The 11,207-nt window shown below is 36.8% G+C and overlaps 1 protein-coding gene across 1 annotated transcript; it reads left to right on the plus strand.

Moving 5' to 3' along the window:
* Positions 1-2,030: 2,030 nt before the first annotated feature.
* AGR2 (anterior gradient 2, protein disulphide isomerase family member) lies at positions 2,031-10,982 on the plus strand. The gene is made up of 8 exons (XM_067561676.1): positions 2,031-2,144; positions 4,132-4,287; positions 4,625-4,688; positions 4,909-4,961; positions 5,489-5,562; positions 6,003-6,066; positions 9,917-10,000; positions 10,660-10,982. Exons 2-8 carry the CDS (start codon positions 4,140-4,142, stop codon positions 10,707-10,709), a joined length of 537 nt encoding a protein of 178 aa, XP_067417777.1. The 5' UTR covers positions 2,031-2,144; positions 4,132-4,139; the 3' UTR covers positions 10,710-10,982.
* Positions 10,983-11,207: the final 225 nt, after the last annotated feature.

Here is an 11,207-nt window from a genome sequence, read left to right on the forward strand (position 1 = left end):
AGCAGGGCCAGTGATATACTGTTCCAATTTTTCATAAAACAATTCCTGTAGGACAGGGGACATGATCACTGAGGTGGAGGATGAGGTCTGCAATCTGGTGTTTATAACATAGTTCACACTGTTAGTTCCAGTATTAGAGCCTAAAGGCTGGATTCCATGAGAAAGGTGGGCTGGAACTCCACTCTCCTTTCATTAGTGTGGAACAAGACAAACTCAAGCAACATTTCAGTTAGGCTCTCTTTGAGATCCCAGGAAGTAAGGCTGCTGGAATGTGGTCTCTCCTGGCAGCCATATTTGTGTTTTTAGGTTACAACAATGTCTGCTGGGAAATAGATGTGAGAATTAAAATATTACTTATGTTACTGAAGGCTGCTGGGGAAGAGATTCAGGAAACACACACTGAATTAATATTTGGAAAGTCTAGATACTGGCTGAAATAAGGTCAAGATTTCAGAAATGGATGCCTAAAATTAGGCTCCTAGATCCACATTTAGGCATTTGAAGACATGACCTGATTTTCAAACGTGTTGAGCACCCAGTGGCTCCCATTGACTTCAGAGGCCTAAATGTGGGTTTAGACACCCATTTCTGAAAATCTTGTCTTAGAGGAGATTTAATTTAGACAGATGCTACAGTAGCCATCTGTAAGACATAGCTCTGCATCCTATGGGAGAAGCACAGGAGCAAAGCCCTCTCAGGTAAAATACTCCTTATATTACTACTCTGTGTCTGATTTCATTTACTTATAATCAGCCTATGCATAAAGTTAGCATAAAAGACTTTGATATGGGATTAAAAAAATCTTGACCTCCTTGAAGGCATAGATTTTGTCTTTATCATACATCCAACATCCAGTTCATAAAATTACATTTCTAATCGAAGTGCTGAACTACATTAATAAGAAAACTAATAATTACCAGATAAATGAGATCATCATCTTGTCTGTGTTCAGCGTTTTCCTAGGTATGTTTTACAAAACGTTGAGAAAACTAAAAATAAAAAGTGGTGTATTAGGGTAAAGTAGTAGTTCCTCTTACATGCATTTTATCTAAAAGCATTTGGAAATTGCTTTTCACTAATGGATACATGAAAGCATAGTGAATTTGAGAGACAATCTACATCTGGTGGGTTTTATCTCCCTATCTGGATAGAGCTAAACTTTCCCTACTAATGATAGCCATTATTCTGGCTTCTTTAAAATACTTCTGAAAAGCAAAATGCACCAAGTGGGCCTCAAATGGCATTTACTGTAGTTTCAAAATATATTGCCCAGATAAGGAACACAATAGATTTTGATCTGCAAATTATTCAGAGAAAACAACATGAATGGCTATCTTGCAAGCAAATGGTCCTAAAATTTTCCTAAATGCTGCACTGTACTGCACGTACATCAAATATAAAATCATGGATTTTTATTATATAATTAAAATAAATATAGGATTACTTTATTATATAGGACATGAATCAGAGATATATTTAAAATATCAGATTTTAAACAGTGTTTGTTTTTAAGGTTTCCAAATAATGTGATGGTTTCCAAGGTCTGTATAGCTGCCCACTAGAATAAGTTTAATTGTAAATATTCCTATTTGATGTAGATTGTTTTTAAAAAAACAAAAAACAAAAATCAATGCTTTGTCTTTGTCTCTACAGCATGCACAGTAAATGATCACTTAATTATCACAGTAATGGAAACCTGGAGTTCTGAATCATTATTTTTACTTTCTCAAAGCAATAAAAGAACTGTGCTGCAGGCTAAAACTTTCATCCAATCACACAAGGACAGATCAGCCTTCAGACAAATCAGGATTTAAGCTTACCTGGACTTGGCAGTTTGCCCATATTTTAAAATGTTTTTTAAAAATCACCCAAAAAGCCATGTAGGCATCTCTGTTCACATTTATTTTGCTTAAGCAAATGTGTATGAAAGGGTGAAATTATTTGATTAAAAAATTAACCCTGAATGTGATTTTTCTTTGGAAAAAACAAAGTTTAGCTCACAGGGAGCAGTATTCAAATACTCAGCTTGTGGGTGGAGTTGAGGTGTGCCAAGGCACATAAATAGGTATTACTGAGACTTTCCAGTTCACACTGAAACTAGGAACACTTGCCCAGCTCCTCAGACAAGTGGGAGGGCAAACAAGGTAAGGCTATGAGTTCTTGCTTAGAAATGCACCTGTTTAGAATATAATGAGCTTTGGACTCAAGTTACTTATTACTGTGGCAGGTGACAAATGGAATGGGAAGAATGAGGCAACTTAAAGTGTATAGTTCCAGAGGGGTAGCCGTGTTAGTCTGTATATAGCAAAAACAACGAGAGTTCTGTAGCACGTTAAAGACTAATAAATTTAATTACAGCCCACAAAAACTTATGCTTGCAGAAATTAAATTTGTTAGTCTTTAAAGTGCTACAGAACTCTCAGGTTTTTTTGGTTGTTGTTTTTTTTTAAAGTGTATAGCTTGCCATAAAGGGGATAGGCAGAGTAGTACTGTCTCTTCAATTAAAAGAACCAAATACTTTATTTTTCCTCTAAGAGTTTATCATGGCAATATCTAGATTTGTACGGATGATGCTTTAAGGAGCAAGTTTAATGCTGGTTGGTCATTGCTTTCAATTCTGCATCAGCCAACCAGCTGAGATTTATTTGCTCTTTGATTTTTCTGTTTGACCAGTACCTTCCCCCCCCACACACATTTTTTTTAAAAGCAATATATCCTACATACTGATCTAACTAAACTGTCTTTGGAGTCTCCTGTGAGTCTCCATTGGGCTTCCTGATGAAGATTTACTAAATTTCCTCCCCTCTGAGGAGACTTTTTTTCCTCTCACCAAAACAGCAATCTATTTCCAAAAAAACATTTCTTGTAGCTTTTTCTATGTGGTTGAAGCCATGACTGAGCAGAGTCAGGGTCCATTGGGCTCTAGAACAGCAAAGGATGATTTACCGGGCAAGCTAACAAGCCATCCTGCGGTTTCCCCCAAAGCCCTGGAAAGAGACAGCCTCACCACACTTTCACTTTTGTAGTCCACACTTAAAATATGCCTGCTGAAGTTCCTGCATCCATTTTATTTTTTCTGTGTATGTTTTGTCTAGCTGTTTGTCTTAGTTTTCTGTAGTACCCCTCACCATGCTAGTTTAGCACTCATGTGAGAATTTACAGAGCAAATTTGAATCACACAGAGTCAGGGTACTGTTTATTTGTTGGTAATGATCTTATTTAGAAGATTGAGGAACTTCTCCTGAAACTTTCTATGCTTACCTCATTCCCAGAATAAGGCTAAGGAGGAATTTCAGTAGTTAAGCATCCCTTAAACTGATAGGTTGCATTTCTAAACAGATCCTCACTGTTTTAAATAAAATAATTATTTTTGAAGATTTAATTATTGTGATACGTCAAGTGAGAAACATGATTTAATGGTTAAAGCACAACATTAGAAATCTGTGTTTAAACCCTGGCTCTGCCGCTCTCACTGAGACCCCTTGCGTAAGTAACTTTGCCTCTCTGCACCTCAGTTTCTCTGTCTGAGAAATGGAATAAGCCCTCCCAAACTTAGCTTCCTCACAAAGATGTTGGGAGATATCTAGTTACTCTGGTAATGTATGTTTTATAATTGAGAGAGACAAATTAAGTGAGGTAATATCTTAAATATGTTTTATTATGTTTAAGATAGACATTGCAAGTGCCTTTAGACGGTGGAATGACTGATGCTAGAGAAGTTACCTAATTGTTGAATTTCATTTGTCTTATTGAGTTAATTGAAATGTTTGTAAGGACACCATCAAGAAAAACAGAAAGAACTAGCATCAGAGTGAGTATCTAGGATGACTGCATTGAGATGGGATGGGCATATTTTAAAGTGGCAGCAACTTTTAAGATTTTGGGAGATGATAGATTTTATTTATTTGTAATAATTTGTTTGCCTAACAAACCTTACCACTTATTCATTACATCCTTAGAAATGAAATCGAGCAGGAATTGTAAATTCTAGCAGTGACTCAGCCCTGCTACATATTTGTGATTTAGCCATTTCTACACTGATGGTTCATATACTGTACAATCCTGCTGAGCAATTTTGTGGTTGACATTCTGAAAAACTGCCAGAATTCTAAGGATGAATTGTCTTTTCAGCACTAGCCATGAAGAAGAGTTGTATATCCGTGTTCCTGCTACTTGTTGCTGTCTCTTATACCCTGGCTAAAGACTTCACAGCTAGGAATGGTGGCAAAAAGGATACAAAAGAAGTAAAAGAGACTAAACCGAAACTGCCTCAAACTCTCTCCAGAGGTAAAACTTGGTTCATTCTCCCAATCCTAGCTCCATGAAAATCTTTCACCCCTCAATCTGCAAATTTTTAACCCTATTACATTTTTAAATAGCTGTCTGGCCCTCAGTCTCTCTCCTTTCACCTGCCTATATACTTTTCTCTGGCCTCTTGAAATACACCCTCCTGATACTTTTTTTTCCCTCAGAAGAGATTTTGTCTTCATTCAATTTCAATACCTTTTTTTGGCAACGTATTCTCTCAAAGTACTTATCAGTCTGCTTTATATCTGGTCTTGAAGTACAAAATAATCTCATCACCAGCGTTTAAAGGTAATTGCTGTATGTCATTTTTCTTTAGGATGGGGTGATAATCTTATCTGGACTCAGACTTATGAAGAAGCCTTGTTCAGAGCCAAGAACAGGTAAATCAATTTTTCTATCCTTTCCACAGGTTTCAATGGCGCCATCTAGTGTAATCTGATTTACCTGAATCCTTTTGGCATTAGGAAAAGAACTCTGACAACCATTAGAAATCTGTGCATTCATTAATTGTCCTTCACAGTCTGAGATCTCCCTCATCAGCACTGGCTTTAAGGCTGTCAATAAGGAAAGTCTAAAATGAGATGTCTTCTTTCATTTCAGCAACAGACCCCTGATGATAATCCACCATTTAGAGGACTGCCCACACTGTCAAGGTAACATAGCTTTGAACAGAAAATCATCTTATTTTCTACCTTTGAACTCAAATACTACTAAGACAACCTCATTCACTACTTCAGTGAAATATGAGCTCTCTGTGGGTATTAAAGTCCATCTGTATGATCTGTCTGGAGGATCAGGTCCTGACATGTAAACTAGACCCCTATTGAGTTTGATTGAAAGGCAGAAATAAAATAATATGGTGGGTTTGGAGGAAATTCAAATCCAAATCTCCCTGAAATTTGAAGGGGTTTGATTTTGGGGGGGGTGGGGGGGAAAGCAGATTTATGACATTTCTATTTGTTACTTCAACTCTGTTCCAGATACTGTTTACACATAGGCTTAAGACTCTCATTTTAATTTTCAGTTGGACATTCTAAAAATCTAACTTTGAATTAATACAATTTAAAACATGGATAGTGCACCAATCCTATCTGAATCTTTTTCTGTATCATTTATTGGCAAATGTGTGTTACTGTCCTCTCTCTTTTCCTCAGTTTGTATATTATTTATTTATTTGTAGCATTGAAGAAAGTATTTTCTGAACACAAAGAAATACAGAAATTGGCTGAAAAGTTTGTTCTTCTGAATCTCATTGTAAGTTCTCAAGTTATGTTTTATCAAAACTTAAAATTTTAACTAGTTCTGCTCGTGACTGGTTGGAAGCAATAAACATTTATCTTTAATTATGGCTTCTTTGACTAAGATAAATATTGTGTAACAGTTTAATCAGATATGATGATCTGTCTGCTACAATAGCGATAGATTTAACAATAAATATATGCTATAGCTATTACAATAAGATATAGAACAGTATAAAATATTTAAAATACTTAAGTACTGAAAATAAAAACATCTTCTGCAGTTAAAATAGTACTCTTTGGTTAGTGTTTTTTCTCAAACTTTAAAACTTCAGGCTACATGTTAAGTTTGATAGCCAAGGAATTATTAAGTAGTAAGAAAATGTTCTATTTGTACTATTTAGACAACATGATCCGTAGCAATCTTTACTTAGAACCTTATCACTTTTGTTCCAGTATGAAACAACTGACAAACATCTTTCACCGGATGGCCAGTATGTCCCTAGAGTTATGTTTATAGGTGAGTACTGTAAGTTTTAATGACCCAGCCTCCAAGGATGATATCCATTTTGAAGCTATAGAGGCTAGGTCCCCCAATGTGATACAAACTTGGAACTCTCAGCATTGTTAATAGCGGTTAATACCAAGAGAAGAATAGAATCCTTAGTTTGGTTTTGCTGAAACGAATGTGACAAAACAAAACTGGAATTAGGCAGTTGTGTGTGAGTCTTATGTTGGGGAGGAGGGGAAGGAAGCTAATGTAGTAATTAAGAAGAAATATTTTAATCATGACAATTTGTGATGTGTTCTGAAACAGACATGAGTACACCAATGAGAGCTTGATCTTGGCTTGAGGCAGTGAATACTTGACTCCTCATCTATGAATGAGGAAGAGACAAGCTAACCTGAACATACTTTTTGACCTATGCACTGCATGTCACCTGATGCATGTCTTTTCATATAAGCGTTCATGTGTTCTGCCTTTTGTTTTGTCCTGAAGACAAAACAGGACCCTTAGCTTGGCTCTGCCTTCAGATTTTCAATCTTGCCTACTATGGGTGAGATCGTAGCCTTATTAAAGATATTTGGAGCTTTGCCATTGACTTCTGTAGCACTAGGATTTTACCCTGTAGGTATCTGTTTAAAGCAAAATGTCTATTATCTAGGCTATAGATGCTCAGAACAGATTTAGAGATTGTTGACTCCTTTCTTGCTTCTCAAAGCTATTTCTAAACACAAAATAACCATTGAACTGTTTTCTCTTTCCTTGAGATCATAAAAATAGCAATGCTTTTTCATTTATGCTTAAATGAAATTTAATGAATAATGAAAATTGCTTTTCATTTATGCTTAAAGGGCTAGACTTTCAAAGCCAGATGTACTCAATTGTGTACCTAATTAATGTGCGCTGCATCAGATGCACATACATCTGAATATTTAGGTGCATAACTGGCCACATCCACACATCAAGCAATGCCTGCACCATTGCTCCTGCATATCTTTGAAAATCTAGATTGTTAGATGTGTAGCTCATAATCTAAAAAGCATCATTAATACTATGGCTGTTTTTAATTTCACTCTCACTACAAAAAGTAATCTCATGAGTTTAGAAAAAAGTGTAACAGTATACGGCTAGTATTTTAGACTCAAAACACCACTTTACTGGGCAAAAAACTCTCAGAAGAGAGAGAAGTGTAAGAGAACTTCTGGAAATTTCCCTGATGGAGCTTTCATCAGATAACACCAATACTTAGGAGTAAGTCTGTCTTCTCCCCTCACAGAACGAACAGGGCATTTGGCCACAGAACAGAGATTTCTGGTGTCCACTGGAGGTCCTGTGTCTCCAAACTGACGCTTGGATTTTCTGCCCTCTCTCTCTGGCTTCCTGCCAACATGATTTCAGTGACTCTCTATGCTGTCAGGGGCTCCTCTGTCTACTGCTGCCCCTGGAACAAGTATCCTGAGGGTATGGTGGGAAAGGAGAATTGCAGGAAAGATTTCCTGGTGCAAAGGTAGCTCCACTTGGTAGCCAATACAGCCTTGAATGACACTAATTTAGACAAATTTCTTATAGGGTTGGCAGAGGATACTGTAAGTGGCTCCCTCTCCTAGCCACCTCCCTCCCTGACTTCAGGAGGGCCTTTGCAGGTTCTGGGGAGGGCTTGCACGCGGATCATGTTGACTGTTTACAGGGTTTTATTCATGCCATTTATAAAACATGAAGTATCAGCTATTGGTAGAAGCAGAACCCTGTGGTAGATGGAACAACACACTCCATCCTGTACATATATATACAGCAAGTAAAGGGATAGCCTATTTAAGAATATAAAAATGGCCATACTGGGTCAGACCAATGGTCCATCTAGCCCCGTATGCTGTCAACCAATAGTGGCTGGTGGCAGATGCTTCAGAGGGGATGAATAAAACAGGGTAATTTATTAAGATATCCATCCTGTCGTCCTGTCCCAACTTTTAATAGTCAGAGGTTTAGGGACATCCAGCGCATGGGGTTGCATCCCTGACATCTTGGCTAATAGCCATGAACTTATCTAATTCTTTTTTGAACCCAGTTTATAATTCTTACCTTCACAACCCTGGAAATGAGTTCCACAGGTTGGCTGTATCTATATAATGTAAAGAAGTACTTCCTTATATGTTTTAATTGTGGCTGTCTATTAATTTAATTGGGTAAGCCCCAGTTCTTGTGTTATGTGCAGGAGCAAATAACATTTCCTTATGCACTTTCTCTACAACATTCATGATTTTATAGACTTCTATCATATCCCCCTCAGTTGTCTCTCTTCTAAGGTGAAGAGTCTGTCATTTTAATCTCTTCTCATAAGGAAGCTTTTTCCATATCCCTAATCATTTTTGTTGCCCTTCTTTGTACTTTTTCCAGTTCTAATATATTTTTGTGATGGGGAACTAAAACTGTACACAGTAGTTGAGGTGTGGGCATACCATGGATTATATAGTGGCATTATTTTCTGTCCTATCTAATTCTTAATGGTTCCTAACATTCTGTTAACTTTTTTTGACTGCCACTGCACACTGAACAGATGTTTTCATAGATCTTTCCATAATAACTCCAAGATCTTTCCTGAGTAGTAACAGCTAATTTAGATCCCCATCAATTTCTATGTATAGCTGCGATTGTTTTCTAATGAGCATTACTTTGCACTTATTGAATTTCTTGTACCATTTTATTGCCCAGACACCCAGTTTTTATGAGATTCCTTTATAATTTTTAGCAGTCAGCTTTGAACTTCACTATCTTGAAAAATTTTGTATCAGCAGCATACTTTGCCACCTCACTATTTAACCCTTTTTCCAGATCACTTATAAATATGTCGAACAGCACTGGTCCCAGTACAGATTGTTGGGGGACCCCATTATTTACCTTTCTCCACTGTAAAAACCGATAATTTATTCCTATCCTTTGTTTCCTATCTTTTAACCAGTTACTGATCCATAAGAGGACCTTCACTCTTATACCATGACTGCTTACTTTACTTAAGAGCCTTTGGTGAAGGACTTTGTCAAGTCTTTCTGAAAGTTCAAGTACACTATATTCACTGGATCGCTCTTGTTGAATTCCCCTCACAGAATTCTGCTACATTGGTGGGGCATGATTTCCCTTTACAACAGTCATGTCAACTTTCCCCCCCAACATATAATCATCTGTGTCTCTGATAATTCTGCTCTTTACTATAGTTTCAACCAATTTGCCTGGTACTAAAGTTAGATTGTACTGGCTTGTAATTTTCAGGATCACCTCTGGAGCCATGTTAGGTTTTTTTTGTTTCATTTTAAATTGGCTCTACATTAGCTATCTGCCAGTCATCTGGTACAGAGGCTGATTTAAGTGATAGTTTACATACCACAGTTAGTAACTTTGCAGTGTCCTATTTGAGTTCCTTCAGAACTCTTGAGTGAATACCATCTGGTTCTGGTGACTTATTACTGTTTAACTTATCCATTTGTTCCAAACATTCCTCTATTGACACCTCAATCTGGGAGTGTTCCTCAACTGTCACCTAAAAATAATGGCTTGGGTGCAAGAATCCCCCTCACATCCTTTGTAGTGAAGTCCAATGCAAAGTATTCATTTTAGCTTCTCATTTTAGCCTTCCTTGAGTGCTCCTTTAGCACCTTGCTAGTCCTGTAGCTTCACTGATGTTTGGAAGATTTCCTGCTTCTGCTGTACTAAAATAAATAAATAGAATTTGAAGAGCAACAAAAAAAAACTAAACAGCAAATTTAGTTTGGCCTGCCTAGTTATACTTAGTACATGCTTTAATATTAAATATTGTAGACATTTATTTGAAAATTAATAATTTCTTCTACTGCTTTTCCTATCTCCTTTCCAGATCCCTCCCTGACAGTTAGAGCAGATATTACTGGAAGATATTCAAACCGTCTCTATGCATATGAGCCTTCAGATATTTCACTGTGTAAGTATTATATTTCCTAATAGAAATAGTACCTTACACATACTACTCTTTGAGAAGGCATTCATCTGTTCCAAATGTAAGAAATGCTACTTATTTTATTTAATATCGGTTGAACCATGATTTAATTGCCAGACATAACTACATTCTTCGTGACCTCTTGCTTATTTAGGGCCCAACTCTGACACCCTTAGATACAGTTGTGCCTTACTGTAGAATAATTGCAGGGGCAATCAATAGGATCACTAGCAGAGGAAAGGTGCCAGAATCAGGCTCATAATGACAGCTCATTTTTCTATAGTTTATATATAAAACAGGTTGAGAGCAGCTTCGACAACAATAAATTAAATGTAAAGGGACGTTAAACTAAATATCTTTCCATATCATTGATTCTGAAAGACCGGTAGTATGGTCCTGGAGCATTAAAATTCCATCTGTTTTAAAGGAAGAAAATCCTTTTTTGTAGGAAGTTGCGTAATTGATTGGCATTCATTTTGCGTGATAGATGGAACATTGGGGGCCACAGGATAAGAAACCCATTAAAGTTAGCGGGAGTTATTAGTATCTTTGTGTGTGCGCGTGTGTGAGGCCCTCACAGTTCAAGAGCAATTGAATTGTGTGTAATTGCACAAAACTAACTGTCCTGAATGTTTCATTTCTAGTGTATTCAAACATGCAGAAAGCTCTGAAGCTGCTGAAGACTGAACTATAAGGGGAGAAACCCACACATAACCACTATGTCTGATCTTCCCTCTCTGCTCACTGGCATCAGGGAAGAGACTTTTTAGGTTGATTTTTAGAAATGCATAGTACTGGTTTATATGCATAACTAACTGTATGGTTTTATGTTAACCCTTTTGTACTGGATGGGATTTTAAGTACTGGTTGCTTTTTTTTTTTTTTTTAAACCCATACAGGAGAACATTGTATGCTTCAACTGTAAACCATGATTTTTAAAAAAATAAATACATTTTAAGGTATCTGTCTACAGTGTATATTGTCTTATTTTATGTGGCCTTGCTCAGCAATTTATTCAAATAGTCATCCAACATTAACCAAAGGAAGCCTACCTTCTTACAAGAGAATGCAAGATACAGGTTATAACTTCTCCACTGTAACAGCTTGATGCTAAAACAGATTCGCTTTAGATTATGACTTGAAAGGCAACAGAGGCTTTCTTCATCTCTACAGTTTTAACAGCCATTTAAAA

The sequence above is a fragment of the Emydura macquarii genome, unplaced genomic scaffold, assembly GCF_026122565.2.
Source record: "Emydura macquarii macquarii isolate MOO-44397 ecotype Brisbane River unplaced genomic scaffold, CSIRO-AGI_Emac_v2 contig_2422, whole genome shotgun sequence".
Classification (NCBI taxonomy): Eukaryota; Metazoa; Chordata; order Testudines; family Chelidae; genus Emydura; species Emydura macquarii.